The sequence below is a fragment of the Tasmannia lanceolata genome, unplaced genomic scaffold (assembly GCF_043159265.1).
Source record: "Tasmannia lanceolata isolate RefF3 unplaced genomic scaffold, GAP_Taslan_0.1 ptg000008l, whole genome shotgun sequence".
Classification (NCBI taxonomy): domain Eukaryota; kingdom Viridiplantae; phylum Streptophyta; class Magnoliopsida; order Canellales; family Winteraceae; genus Tasmannia; species Tasmannia lanceolata.
This window is the reverse complement of record NW_027518685.1, coordinates 64,091,904-64,106,056: the sequence shown is the minus strand read 5'-3', so window position 1 is coordinate 64,106,056 and position 14,153 is coordinate 64,091,904. Positions and strand designations below refer to the sequence as shown.

Genomic DNA, 14,153 nt, shown 5'->3' with positions numbered 1-14,153 from the left:
TCTCTCAACAGTAACAAGCTAGGAATGCATGATATATACATTCCAGTTTGAGGGGGAGTGTAATAAGGTGTATATGTGCCTAAGGGCATTTTGGTAATTGTACTTCTCTCTCTCTCTCTCTCTCTACACACACACACACTAGTGAGGGGGAGCACATCTCCAACTCACACATTCATTCCATTCTCTTCTCCTGCTCTTCCTATCTCAACAAAGAGCAAGGACACAAACAAAGAGTTGTACACCAGCAGAGAAGGGCGGTCTCCTCCCAGGCGCAGTTCCTAGAACTCGCCTCCACAAGCTAATAACTGCCCAATGGAAGCTCCTTTGCCAGTGCGACAAGTAGAAGCTATAGACGCGGCAGACTGGATTGACGAGCTGACTTAACAAATTGCTAACTTGACTAGCTTAGTCCAATTATTGGCACTTCACTGCGCTAGTCAGTCCTAAGAAGGAAGCCGGATTAACAAGCTGAGACAAGTTTCTAACTTGACCAGCTTAGTCCAACAGCTAGCAAGAATCCGAGCACGACAACCCCAGGTCAGCCAAGCACTCCCACGCCGATCAGAATGATGCGGTAAAAATTTAGGGGCTACCCAGAATTAGTAGAAGTCCTAGCTCTCGAGGCTCAGAGGGTGGTGGCGACGCCAGACTTGATTGATCGAAAACCGTCACCTTGAAGCCCTCCAATCTAAACCTAGCACTTAAGCCATATGGGAAAAGTGTTTGTGAGCTAGAGGTCATCTATATATATATATATAGCAGAAGAGAAAAGGAGAGAATTATTTGAATTTCTCCCAAAATTCTATGAGAATTACACCAAGGTTGCCAAGGCGGGAATCGAAAGCGGGATTCAATTCGGGATTCGAAAGCGGGAATCGAAGGCTCCTGGGATGGTTGGAAGCGGGAATCATGGGTTTGCCAGAGAGTCGACGGAGATTCGTCGGGGAATCGCCGGGGATTCGCCGGGGAATCGTTGGGAGTCGCCGGGGAGTTGGGATTCGCTGGGGATTCGCAGGGAATCGCCTGGGAATCGGGGTTCCTATAAAGTGGGAATCGGGATTCCCTAGAATCGGGGAATCGAATCGAATCACGATTCCGATTCGCGATTCGGGGAATCGCGAATCCCCAACTCCAGGAACGAATCCTGCTACTCTGAATTACACATCACTTTTTTTAACAAAGGCACCCATTCAACCCACATATTTTCAATCCTATCCCCTCCTTTATGCTTTTTAACAAAGGCACCCATTAAAGCCACATAATTTCAATCCTACCTCCCTCCTTTATGCTTTTTTAATTATGGAAACCTCTATAGATTGGAGGGCTAGGATCAGCCTATGTAAATTATTTTACGAACACAACCTATTCATGTTGTGTTCCATCACATGGACGGTTTGGATCAACCTATGATGTGGTCCGTACAGTTCTTTGTCGGCCCGTGCATCGCACAGGGTTTTTTACTAGTGTGTGTGTGTGTGTGTGTGTGTGTGTGTGTGTGTGTGTGTGAGATTTACTAGGGACATCGCAGAAGGCATTTCACAAACTGGCTCTTGCACGAGAGAGCAGCCACATAGGTTCACTTGTGTACAGTTTTTGTCTTATTCACCATCGCATAAGGCATTTTGTGGGCTGGCTGTTGCATGGGAGAGCTGCCACATAGGCTCACTTTCCAACAAAAAATTTCATATTTATTTAATTCATCTGAGGTGGCTGCTGTCTCATTCAACAGCCAGCTTGCGAAATGCCTTCTGCGATGGTCCCTAGCAAATCCCTATATATTATATGAGGAAAGTGTTTCTAGTCGGTCGGCTAGAGAACCTTCTCTAGTCCGCCGACCAAAAACACAGTGGGCTCATGTTGTTTAGATGATCCAAAGCATTCATTTGATGGGCCCTAGCATAGATAGGGTGTGCCCAAAAAATCAGCTCCATTGGATCATCCTAGCCCTTCGATTTGTGGAGGTTAAAAATGGGCAGTGGAGGTTAAAAACACAGTGAGCCCACGTTGTTTTGATGATCCAAAGCATTCATTTGATGGGCCCTGACATAGATAGGATGTGCTTAAAAAATCATCTCCATAGGATCATCCTAACCCTTCGATTGATGGAGGTTAAAATGGACGCGTATAAACTCCACAAATCTGTCCATTTTAACCTCCACAAATCAAAGGGTTAGGATGATCCTATGCAGCTGATTTTTTGGGCACACCCTATCTATGCCAGGGCCTATCAAATGAATGTTTTGGATCATCCAAATAATGTGTAGCTAACTTAGCTACACCGACGGCTTAAAATACAGTGGGCCTCACATTTTTTCGGTGATGCAAACCATTCATTTGATGGGCCCTCACATAGATAGGGTGTGCCCAAAAAATCAGCTCCATAGGATCATCCCAACCCTTCGATTTGTGGAGGCAAAAATGGACGTGTAAAAACCTTCACAAATCTGCCCATTTTTGCCTCCACAGTTTGAAGGGTTGGGATCATCCCATGGAGCTGATTTTTTCGGCACATCCTATCAATGTGAGGGCCTATCAAATGAATGGTTTGGATGCCCAAACAATGTGGGCCCACTGTATTTTAAGCCGTCGGTGTAGCTAAGTTAGCTACACGTATGTGTAGCTACACTTCTCTCTCTCTCTCTCTCTCTCTCTATATATATATATATATATATATATATATATATATATATATATATGAGGAAAGTGAAGCTACACCGCCGGTGTAGCTAACTTAGCTACACCGCCGGCTTAAAATACAATGGGCCCACATTGTTTTGGTGATCCAAAGAATTCATTTGATTGGCCCTCACATAGATAGGGTGTCCACCAAAAATCATCTCCATAGGATCATCCCAACCCTACGATTTGTGGAGGCAAAAATGAACGTGTAAAAACCTTCACAAATTTGTCAATTTTTGCCTTCACAGTTTGAAGGGTTGGGATGATCCTATGGAGCTGATTTTTGGTGGACACCCTATCTATGTGAGGGCCAATCAAATGAATGGTTTGGATCACCAAAACAATGTGAGCCCATTGTATTTTAAGCCGGCGGTGTAGCTAAGTTAGCTACACCGGCGGTGTAGCTTCACTTTCCTCATAATATATATATATATATATATATATATATATATATATATATATATATATATATATATATATATATATATATATATATGAGAATAGAGTTCCTGAGGGTGCCCTCATATAAGCTTATATGAGGTGGCTCTCACAAAACATAAGGGGCCCACATTGTTAGGATGATCCTAAGCATTCATTTGAAAGGCCCCATCATAGATAGGGTGTGTACAAAAAATCAGCTCCATTGGATCATCCTAACCCCTCCAAAAGTGGGGGCAAAAATGGGCAGATTTGTGGACAAAACGTGTTTATCCATTTTTGCCCTCAGTTTTGGAGGGGTTAGGATGATCCAATGGAGCTGATTTTTTGTACACACCCTATCTATGATGGGGCCTTTCAAATGAATGCTTCGGATCATCCTAACAATGTGGGCCCCTTATGTTTTGTGAGAGCCACCTCATATAAGCTATATGAGGGCACCCTCAGGAACTCTATTCTCTCTCTCTCTCTCTCTCTCTATATATATATATATATATATATATATATATATATGGTATTCTCCAGATTTATATTTACCGACTTCCATTACTATTTTTATCTGTCGCTAGTGGCATAATGAGCATGTGTCCCTTTACATTTTGGGGGGTTTATATATGAGAAAAGTGTTTCTGAGCTCAAGCTCAGATAGCTTATATGATCTTGAACTTTAAAAGTCATGTGGGCCCACATGATGTGAATGATCCAAAGCATTCATTTGAAAGGCACATGTGTATATATATTTATACATAATCTTTGGATAATTTGTACCGAAGTATTTTAATGAAGTTTAATGACATCCATTATGATTCATTTTTGTCTCTAGAGGCATAGTGAGCATTTCTTTTCTTTAATATATGCATTTATTTTTAAAATGGTTCTATAGTTGCAATAGTTTTTGCTATTGCCTGCTTGTTGTCTTATTCCTGGAGTTTCCACACGTTTTTCTACAATAACTGACATGCTTCATGTTTTTCCTGTCAAGGCACAAGTTATGGCCTATGTTGAATATTTTAGTCAATTCACCTCAGAACGATTCCCGGATGACGTAGCTGAGGTCAGGGTCCTTGTTCTCTTCTATGTACCTTGATACTGGATGGAGCTTGAAACATATCAAATGCACTTGCTTAGAGAGTATTAGGAAATATCTAAGAATGTAAATGAATCTGAATAAATGTGCACAAGTTGACTGTTTGGTTTTTGGTTCTTTTCCTTGCAGCTAATTCAGAATTGTTATCCGTCCAAAGATATCCGCCTCTTGGATGAAGTATTGGGTATTGAAATTTCTCTCTGCCGATCATTTATAATAACAGTTCATATATATGCCGTTTGTTTTCTGGATTTTAGTTTCTCTTCTTTGTTTGAGATAGCATGATGACTATCTATATCTTTTACTTAATTTCCAGCAATCTTTGTTCTTCATCACCCAGAGCATGGCCATGCTGTTGTTCATCCAATTCTCTCATGTATAATTGATGGGACATTGGTGTACGATAAGAATGACCCTCCCTTTAGTTCGTTCATTTCTTTAGTCAGAACGAGCAGTGAGGTATGGGACTACTGGAACTAAAATTTTGGGCTACTTTTCTCTCAACTTTATAAGAATATTAATAAAGGTTTCTTATTTTTTCCCCTGGGCATCACTGTTCGGTTTTGACTACCAGTGCTTTTGTTTTCCGATCTCTGTTTGCATTTTTATTTGATGGAACAAAACATACACTTCATTAGTGGGAAATGGAGACATGATCATATATGAATGACGATTTTTTAAATTACAGAAAGAATATTCAGAACAATGGGCTCAGGCGTGTGGGGAGATTTTACGGGTATTAACTCACTACAATCGCCCAATTTATAAGGCTGAGCATCAGAATAGTGAAACAGAGAGGAGTAGTAGTGGAAGTCATGCTACAACAAGTGACTCTAGGGAGGGGGAGGCCTGCCAATCAGTTCTACAGGAAAATGAGAGGAAACCATTAAGGCCTTTATCACCCTGGATTACTGATATATTGCTCGCTGCACCACTGGGTATTACAAGTGACTATTTTCGTTGGTAAGTGAGGTCACCTTATTTTATTTTGATTCAAAACTGTAATTTCAATTAAAGTCAAGAATTGTACCAATTTCAGAAGAGGGCGAGCCTTGGCGCAACGGTAAGGTTGCTCCATTGTGACCTGGTGGTCACGAGTTGGAGTCACGGAAACAGCCTCTCTGCAAAGCAGGGGTAAGGCTGCGTACATCTAGCCCTCCCCCGACCTGCAATGGCAGGAGCCTTGTGCACTGGGCCGCACTTTAATTTTACCAATTTCAGAATATACTTATGTCTACAATGTTCTGGCTAAACTAAGGTAGTTTTTCAGTTAATAGTATAAAAGGTTCTGCTATGCACCAAGGCTCGAGGCTCCTGGTCCTAGTAAGAGAGGGCCTCGATAACTTGGTGGAGGAAGGGGACTCATTGAATGTGATCCGATGGCTAAACGGCCTTCAAAAACTGCCATGGAGGTTTGGCAACTTGTTTGATGAGACGTTTGACTGGGTCAGATTGGCCTCAATCATTTTCCATCATTTGCACCGATCTGACAATGGTGGCGGATAGCCTTGCGAAAGTGGGAGTCTCGAAGGAATCTCTGGCCTTGTTTGATTCTCTACCCCCTGATTAGTCTACTCGTTGTATCATCTTTTAGCTTGTGTTGTTCATCCTTGTATTGACCACCTCTGTCCCTCTTCCTTTAATAATATTGGCTGCCCTTTAAAAAACGTTTACCAAACAATTTTTAGTAACTTATACCTCGTTGCCTTTCTTGAACCAGGATAGATTGTATGGCTGTGGGTGCTTGTCAGCCTTCATACCCAGTTTGCTGACCGCCTCTTGCGATACATTATTTTTGCAACTACCGCTATCAATGATCATCTTGCAAACTCGTCCTCCAATAATGCAAGTGGACTGAAATGCATTTTTGCAAAGCCAATCCTTTGTATCTTTATATCGGGCTGCGATTAAACTCGCTCATCACTAAAGACAACCCAGTATCACCTCTGACCATGACCTAGTAATCTTTTTTATCAAATTCTTAACCACCATTTTTATCCTCTCCATGAGCGGCCTGATCATCGTCTTCTCCTCCTCCTTCAATAAGTAATTGTTTTCCTTATCTACTGTTCAATTTTCTACAATCAATAGATTTGTGGGTTACCTCTTCACACTTGAAGCATCTAATTTTTTGTCCCACTATTTGGACGTGGCTGAAAAATATTGTTGCTGCTCCTTTGAGGTGGAACATTGGTGGACTTATTTTTAACAGTTGCTACTTGCTCCCTACATAACAGTTGGTTGTCCCAAAGAATCTCGGTTAATCACTGACATGTTAAACCCCCTGTTGTGTTTTATTTCAACAACCTTTGTATGCTGGCAAGCTTGAGACACATTCCATATTTCTTGTTGATTCAAGACATCTTGAATAGTAGGCCTCAACCCACCAATATGCCGTGTCATCTTTTTCTCCTCACTCTCACTCAACTGCTTCTTATTAACAAGTTCATAAAGTTATTATGTGTAGTCTTCTACTGATTTGTTTTGTTGCCTTCAATTTTGTAATTTTTGAAACATCAATTGACTATGATTGTAAGGAAGGAAAGCCTCACTAAGTTTCGTAGGACTTTCCCTATCAAGGATCTTAGGCTTGCCCTATCTTTGGCACGTCATATTAAGTTGGCACCATCATGTTGAATCTATTCCCCTTGATTTTACTATCACCAATTTCACTTTCTTGTTGTCCAAGGCATCTTTCAAATCAAAGATTCTTTCAACAGTGGACAACTAATCGATTAAAGCATCTCCTGTGAGGTCTCCTCTAAATTCTTATATTTGTATTTTAAATACACTATTCGAATGTCTATTATCAAAATTTATAGGTACTGGTCTGCGTGGATGTGCTGCATGAAAAGGGTTTGCAAACACACCGTCAGAATGTTCGGCCTTAGATCTGATTCCATCTTGAGAAGGGGCTATGAACTGCCCAAAGCACTGGGTTTACCTCCTTAGATCTTCCATCATGACCAACAATTGCTGTTGATCAACAACCGGGTGCGGTACCTGCTGATCAGTTGGGTCGGTTTGATTTCTCTTCCTAGGTTTTATCTTACAGAACCCAAGAGAAAATCCACAATGTCCATCAATCCGTAGGTCAGAACTTGCTATGATACCAACTAATGCAATCAGATAATGAAAAGAACAAAAATCTAAGAAAATTAGAGTTCCAGATTTTAAGCTAAAGATGAGCTAAAATCACCCGTATCTCAATCCCACATGACATATGAGAGGAAAAGAAGCTGTAGAGGAAACAAAAGACTTCAAAATTCATTAGATAAGAGCTTCATGCAAGGTTGGATGAAAATAATAAGGGACTATTTGGGCTGCAAAAGAAAATTGATCTCTACCCCTTTTTACATTCTAGCCTAATGCCTACAGTTTTAGTTAAAATAAAATGTCTAGAACTAACTAAACTACCCATAATGAAGTCACATGCTCACTGAAAAAGTCAATTGATCTCTAAAATAAAACAAAAGACAAAAATACTCTTATGTATTTATCAAAAGACATCCCATTTTAACTAGCTGCCCTTTTACCCTTCTCTGGATATCGAAAATCAAACAATAACTGTTATTCCAACTGTCCTGCATCATGATTTAATCAGTCCTAAAACTTAAACGTAACATTCATAACTGTATATTCTTGCTGTGCAACATGTAATTTCTATCTGTTTTTAGTTCACATATATGTTGATCATGAAACTTTGAACTGGAAAGTTTCTTGAGGTTCTGGCATACACCTTTTGCTTACCCTTAAATGCTTTTTTGGTGCATCTTCACTCAATGATGTAAGTTGGTTGTTATGTCTACCTCATGATGTGAGAGTAATTTTGAGGAAGATATTCAATGCTTGCGTAAGAGAGTTAATTTTTTTATTTCCTTAGTAAATGAAAAGCTTAGGTTGATATTTGATGTATGTTGTCCTTTAGGTCAGGAAGTAAGGGTTTTTAGTTCCTCTGTCAATGAAATATGCGTACATTGGTCTAGTGAGAATTTTTTCCAATAGCTTGATCAATGTCTTCATAATTTTATCACTCTGATTTTCTTCTGAGTTTTGGGTTTATAAATAGTTTTTTCAGGCTCTCGTTATTTCTTTGCATTTTAAGCTGTGCTATGTACAGTTCTAATGGAACAGTTTAGATCGTTTCTATGCGATCAGTATTTTGTGCATATATTGTCGGGATTGAATTTTTATTTGATGTTGTATCCGATAACTAAATTACTGAGTTTAATACATGAAGAAGCGAGTATACCACAAATAATGAATATTCCAATGCATGAATAATTACTGGTGTTATCCCCTAACCGGGATGCAGTGTTCATTGTAAGCCTTCAATTCTCATCTTTTGTTACTGTGACAAAAATGTGGGACTTAATTTATGAAGCACTGAGAGTACTGCAAAGATTAGATATTCATTTTGGAGGAAAACTCAAGGAATTCATGGACAGATATTCAATCCTATTGAGCTCTTTGTTTCTTTATTCATTTTTGCTTATTTAGGTGTGGTGGAGTGATGGGCAAATATGCAGCTGGTGGAGAACTCAAGCCGCCGACGACTGGTATGTGGCATACGTATCAGATGATGTTTTACGTTGATTGTATTACGTTCATAGTTGAAATTTATCCATTCACTGGTCATAAATGTTTTCCATGATTTTCCATTTATCTTTTGGAAAAATGTTTTCCATGCCAACAATTGATGGCTTATTTTAAAATTTGATCACATTTTTAATACCTTTGAGTAGCTTATCATAGTTTCCTTACCAATTTGGTTCCTTTTACTGCATATGTTTTTGCGGCATCATCAATTGTACTGCATGTTTGGATTTGTTAGGCAATAGTTAATTATTGAGAGCTGCACTTGGTAGAGTGTACTGTTAAGTTCATGTAGAAGATATAATGTAGTAAACTTTGTCATTCCCCATCTCTATGGTTCGTATAAATGTCTAGTAGTCAAGCTTATGTCTTGTTATTAAACCAAAAATGCAAGCCGCTCACTGAATAATAGGTAAATAATAAATGTTTCCAATAATAACAAACAGGACAAGCTTGATTACTAGCCATTCATACTAGGTTAAATCTTCTCAGGAACTTGAGTTCCATCTTTTCTTTCCTTTTATTATTGTTCGGTTTACGTATTGAGGAAACAATATTTTCTGAAGATCCTTAAGTATCATATTCTTAATTTATGAAAATCTTGGCATTATTTTGACATTAGTTTTGTCTTTTAGAAACGATAGGAAATATCATGATATTTTAGTATAGCCAGTATTTGTTTCTATGATTTTCTACTACTCACCTAGTTAACAGACATGAAACACCCAATAACAAATTTCTAGGGGTGGCACCTGTTACAAAGAGCTGTCTTGGTCCTTTTGTTAGGTCCTCTGTGCCTTTCATCTAACAATGGTTTGGCATGTACATGAAATAAATAAGGCTGGCACCAAGAGTGTATGAAAGCACTTCCAAGACATTAAAAGTGGGTTTGGGGGATTTGGTTTCTCTTAAGCTCGCAAAAAAAAAAAAAATGATTGAGTCATCAATTATTAGACCATCAGTTTTAGCCATTTTTAATTTTGAGGTATTTAATTCCACTCATTTCTTTTCAGACAGTTTGCTTCCTTTTAATAATACAATTCTACATTAATGTTTTTTGCAATGTTTTGAACGACAACTGCCCACATGTGCTATAACTATCATTTCTTTTCCATTTTCAATATTTTTACATTGGCGTTTCATTTTTCTTTTCAAATGAGTTGCTTTTATTTGATCAATGGCATATACTTAGGGTGCGTTTGGCTATGATCCAAAATTGTAACGACCCTGATTTTTGAGAAGGGTCACTAGGAGCAAGAACAAAACATGTCCCAAACTTACCATGATTTTTTTTTAAAACATAATCATTCTAACTTCAAACACGTCCATCTACAAATCTTATTCCATGACTTAAAAGAAAATCCCATTACAATTATTTAATTTCAACATCTACAATAAAAGGCATAACTGTAAGTCCATGAAACTAAACGCTCCTCCACTAATAACTTAAACTGTAGAGATTGACGTGGCTCTTCATCTCCACTCTTTATTTAACTCCATTTCCTGTCCCATGAACTAGACCAAGGAAGCAGGATTCTTCCCTGGGAGCCTTCGATTCCCGTTTCGATTCCCGCTTTCGATTCCCGCTCTGGCAACCTTGAGTAGGATTTTTCCCTGGGAGCCTTGGATTCCCGTTTCGACTCCCGCTTTCGATTCCCGCTCTGGCAACCTTGAACTAGACATCCTCATTCGCAAATGCGCCTCCTACGTTCTCTGACCTTGAGATGAAAATTGAGTGAGAACAACATGATCATATGGTCAGTCTCAACAGGTATTGGAAATCAATAAAAAGATACAGGTTAATGAGAAATATCATTTTAAAAGACAAGTGTGGTAAGGAAAATTTTATGGAAACATCAAAGATAATCGAAATGTAGAGCGTAATGTAACAAATGTAAATTTCAAGAAAAAAAATCTTATGATCAACTTATTTTAAGTATCAAAATTTCCCAAGGCACTCTAGCTCCCATTTGCCTGTTACCTTGGCCTACACGGTCGGTTCCGTGCGGACTTGTTACGGTAGATCCTACCGCCTAGAGACTCATGGTCTTCAGAGAATTTCGTTATCAACAGGGGTTGCGCCTACCCCATGTTGTCTAGTCGTTTATCAGGGGTAGCTCATGGCTTCCCATCACCCTTATTCATTTACGATTTTCATTTCTTTCCTTATGTCTTTTCTTACTTACATGTATTTTCATGGTTGAAACCTTTCGTCTCATATCGTAATATCATAAAAGCATTTCTTTAATTAAAACATCATGATGGCGTAAAACAGTATCTCTTAAAGTTTCAGAACAAAATGAACTTAAACTTGCAGTAAAGTAAAACAACAGATACTAATCACGTTCCAATTCACTTCAATTGATATCCATAAGAGATGAGTCTAGCTATCACCTGCCTTAACTTACGAATGGGGAAGAATGGACGGCTTCTGACAGGTAGTAGAGTGTGATAGTCCTGGAGTCAAGTGATAGAACATAACAGTGTCAATTTTTTTTTCCTTATATTTAAGTTTTCAAAAATACGTACAGGTACTACGTTGAGGCCCTATCTTAAGTGAAACCCATGCACATAGACGTACCATTGCTGTCTTGTCTTTGGACAGGAAAGATACTTACCCGAAGAAGACTCTTGCTGCCCTGTTTTTGGGCAGCAAGAAGACACAAATGACACTATTGCTGCCATGTTCTGGGGCATAAAACTCATGCACCGAAAAGCCTACTGCCCCTGTTTGAGGGTATGAACTCACACACAGAAACACATGATCGATGCCCTGCTTGAGGACATAAACTCACACACAAAAACACATGACTGCTGCGCTGTTTGAGGGCATAAAACTCACACACAGAAAAACATCATTGTTGCCTTGTTTGAGGGCATAAAACATGCACATAAAAACACATGACTGCTACCCTCTTTGAGGGCATAGAACTTGCACACAAAAACACAGAACACTGCTGTCCCGTTTTTGGGATGCAATCACATACAAATATAAGACACAACTGTCCCGTTTTTGGTATATAAAATACGCATATGAATGACGTAGAACCTGTCCAGTTTTAACACACGAAAACATGCATATATCTGACTCTAAATGTTTCCAGTTTTGATACATAGAAACACGCATATAGCGGTCTTTAAATCTGTCCAGTTTTAATATATAAAAAATGCATATAACTGACCTTAAATCTGTCTAGTTTTGATACGTAAAAACATGTACCAGTACACAAATACCGTTTTGGGACCAAGGAAACACATATCAACAGGGTACAAATCTGGACCGTTTTGTGACATTTAAAGCATACATTAACAGAGTATAAATTTGGTCCGTTTTGGGACCTATAAAACATACATTACGAGGGTGTAAATCTGGTCCATTTTTTGACCTATAAAACATACATTAACAATGCATAAATCTGGTCCGTTTCGGGACCTAGAAAACAAACCAAAATGGTGTTAAACCTGGTCCGTTTGGGGACCGAGAACAACACACAAAATAGTGCTAAATTTGGTCAATTTTAGGGCCAAGAAGAACACACAAAAGCCGTATTAAATCTGGTCCGATTTGGGACCAAGGAAACTACTCATTACAACGTTAAATTTGGTCCGTTTTGGGACCAAGAAAAACACATAAAAACAGTGTTAAATTTGGTCCGTTTTGGGACCAAGAAACCACTATAAGAAAAGGAAGGTAATAAGGGTACTTACTTGTTTGATGATGACAAAAGTTAGAGAAAGTCAACCCTTCCGAGCCTTCCGCTCCTTTCCGTCTCTCTTTCTTTTCTCTTCCGTCACTCAATCTCTCTCTCTCTCTCTCTCTCTCTCTCCCACGTTTTGCAATGTGGGAGAGGGAGACATTTTTCTCTTTCTTCTTCCCCTTTTTTTGTGTGTGTGAATGATTTCCTAAAGGGAAAAGCCAAGCATATATAATTCTCTTAGGATTTTATGTTTGACTTTCTTTAATTAAGTGATCTTAATGGTTAAGGAATAAACACTATATGGAGGGTTGCCTTTTAAGTTTTCCTCTAAGAATTTGGTTGTTCAAAAAATTAAATATTCTTTCCTAAATTAGAACTTGATTTATGTACTTGCTATTTACTAACCAAACTTTTCATGAGGTTTTTCCCTCCTCTAATTCAAATTTTGAAATCAAAGGGTCTTTCTAAATTAATGGAGATTCACTTAAGATTTTGCTATCACCATTTTATTTAAATTAGGATTTTTAAGTCACATGCTAAAAGAATGTGGTACCAAATATTCCCTTTCCTAAATCAAATCAAATCTCCTCTTGCTTGCTTAGCAAGCAACCTTCCCTCTCATTTTTTATTTCAAATTTAATAGGATTCTTTCCAAAAGAAAATATTATAGGATTTGATTGCTAAAAGAGGGGAGAGGAAAGTCAACCTTTCCCTCCCTTATGGATTTTGTTTTGAAAATCCTTCCTTTATGGATTTTAAATAAAAGTTGTCTTAATTTAAAATGGCAATTCTAGAAAAATCACATGTGGGGTCCACCTTTCCTTTATGGAAATTCGACCACCCCTTTAAGGTGTTTGGGAAATTTTTTTCAAAGAAAATATTTTCTAGAAAGATTTTAGTACAAAACTTAGGAAATTCCAGAATTAATAAGGGCCCTTGATCTTTGATCCATGAGATCCTCGAGATCTAACCATTGGTCACATGATCCAAGGCCACCAATGGACATCCTAAAATAATCGACCCTTATGGTAGGGTCGGTTAACATAACTTAAAATTTCCAGATTTAACGAGGGCCCTTGATCTTGGGTCAATGAGATCCTCAAGATCTAACCATTGATCACATGATCCAAGGCCACCATTAGGCATCCTAAAATAATCGACCCTTGCAGTCGGGTCGGTTATTACAAAAATAATGTTATTCTTGTTTTTCGTGATTTTAGAAGTCGAAAATAAGAAAAAATATGTTTGGCTGATAAAATCGGGTGGTAGGGGAATCGTTTTTTATGTTTTCTCTGCTCCAGAATGGTTAAAACCGAACCGAAAAAGTCACTTTTAACATGAAACGAAAATGATGGATCGGTTTATCGGGATTCAAGAGGGACTCCTTTATCTCTAAATGACATTCGTCTCTCTCTCTCTCTCTCTCTCTCTCTCTCTCTCTCTCTCCAAAATCATTATTCCCAGAAGCAAATTCCCCTCTAATCTCCCAAGCATTTTCCGAAATTCCCATCCAATTAGTCTTTAAAATCTCTGAATTTCCCAAGATTCAACCCATTTATTCCCAAATTTCCCTGTTAGTTTTTTAAAAGCTCGTGAGATTAGCTTTGATTTATCTGGTTACTGCACTGTATAATCCAAAATGAGATGATCTTTTA

The 14,153-nt window shown here is 38.5% G+C and overlaps 1 protein-coding gene across 7 annotated transcripts in view; it reads left to right on the top strand.

Annotated features, from left to right (window-relative positions):
* Nucleotides 1-14,153, top strand: part of LOC143885458 (protein GIGANTEA-like) — a 66,865-nt gene that overhangs the window by 12,514 nt on the left and 40,198 nt on the right. For 3 of the 7 annotated variants that reach the window (XM_077389653.1, XM_077389651.1, XM_077389652.1), the window contains 5 exons: nucleotides 4,100-4,171; nucleotides 4,334-4,388; nucleotides 4,521-4,663; nucleotides 4,893-5,167; nucleotides 8,705-8,763. In XM_077389653.1, coding sequence (XP_077245768.1) covers nucleotides 4,100-4,171; nucleotides 4,334-4,388; nucleotides 4,521-4,663; nucleotides 4,893-5,167; nucleotides 8,705-8,763 — 604 coding nt within the window. Of the gene's footprint in view, nucleotides 1-4,099; nucleotides 4,172-4,333; nucleotides 4,389-4,520; nucleotides 4,664-4,892; nucleotides 5,168-8,704; nucleotides 8,764-14,153 lie in introns of those variants that run through there. The other 4 variants (XM_077389655.1, XM_077389654.1, XM_077389657.1 and 1 more) reach the window with 3 other exon arrangements.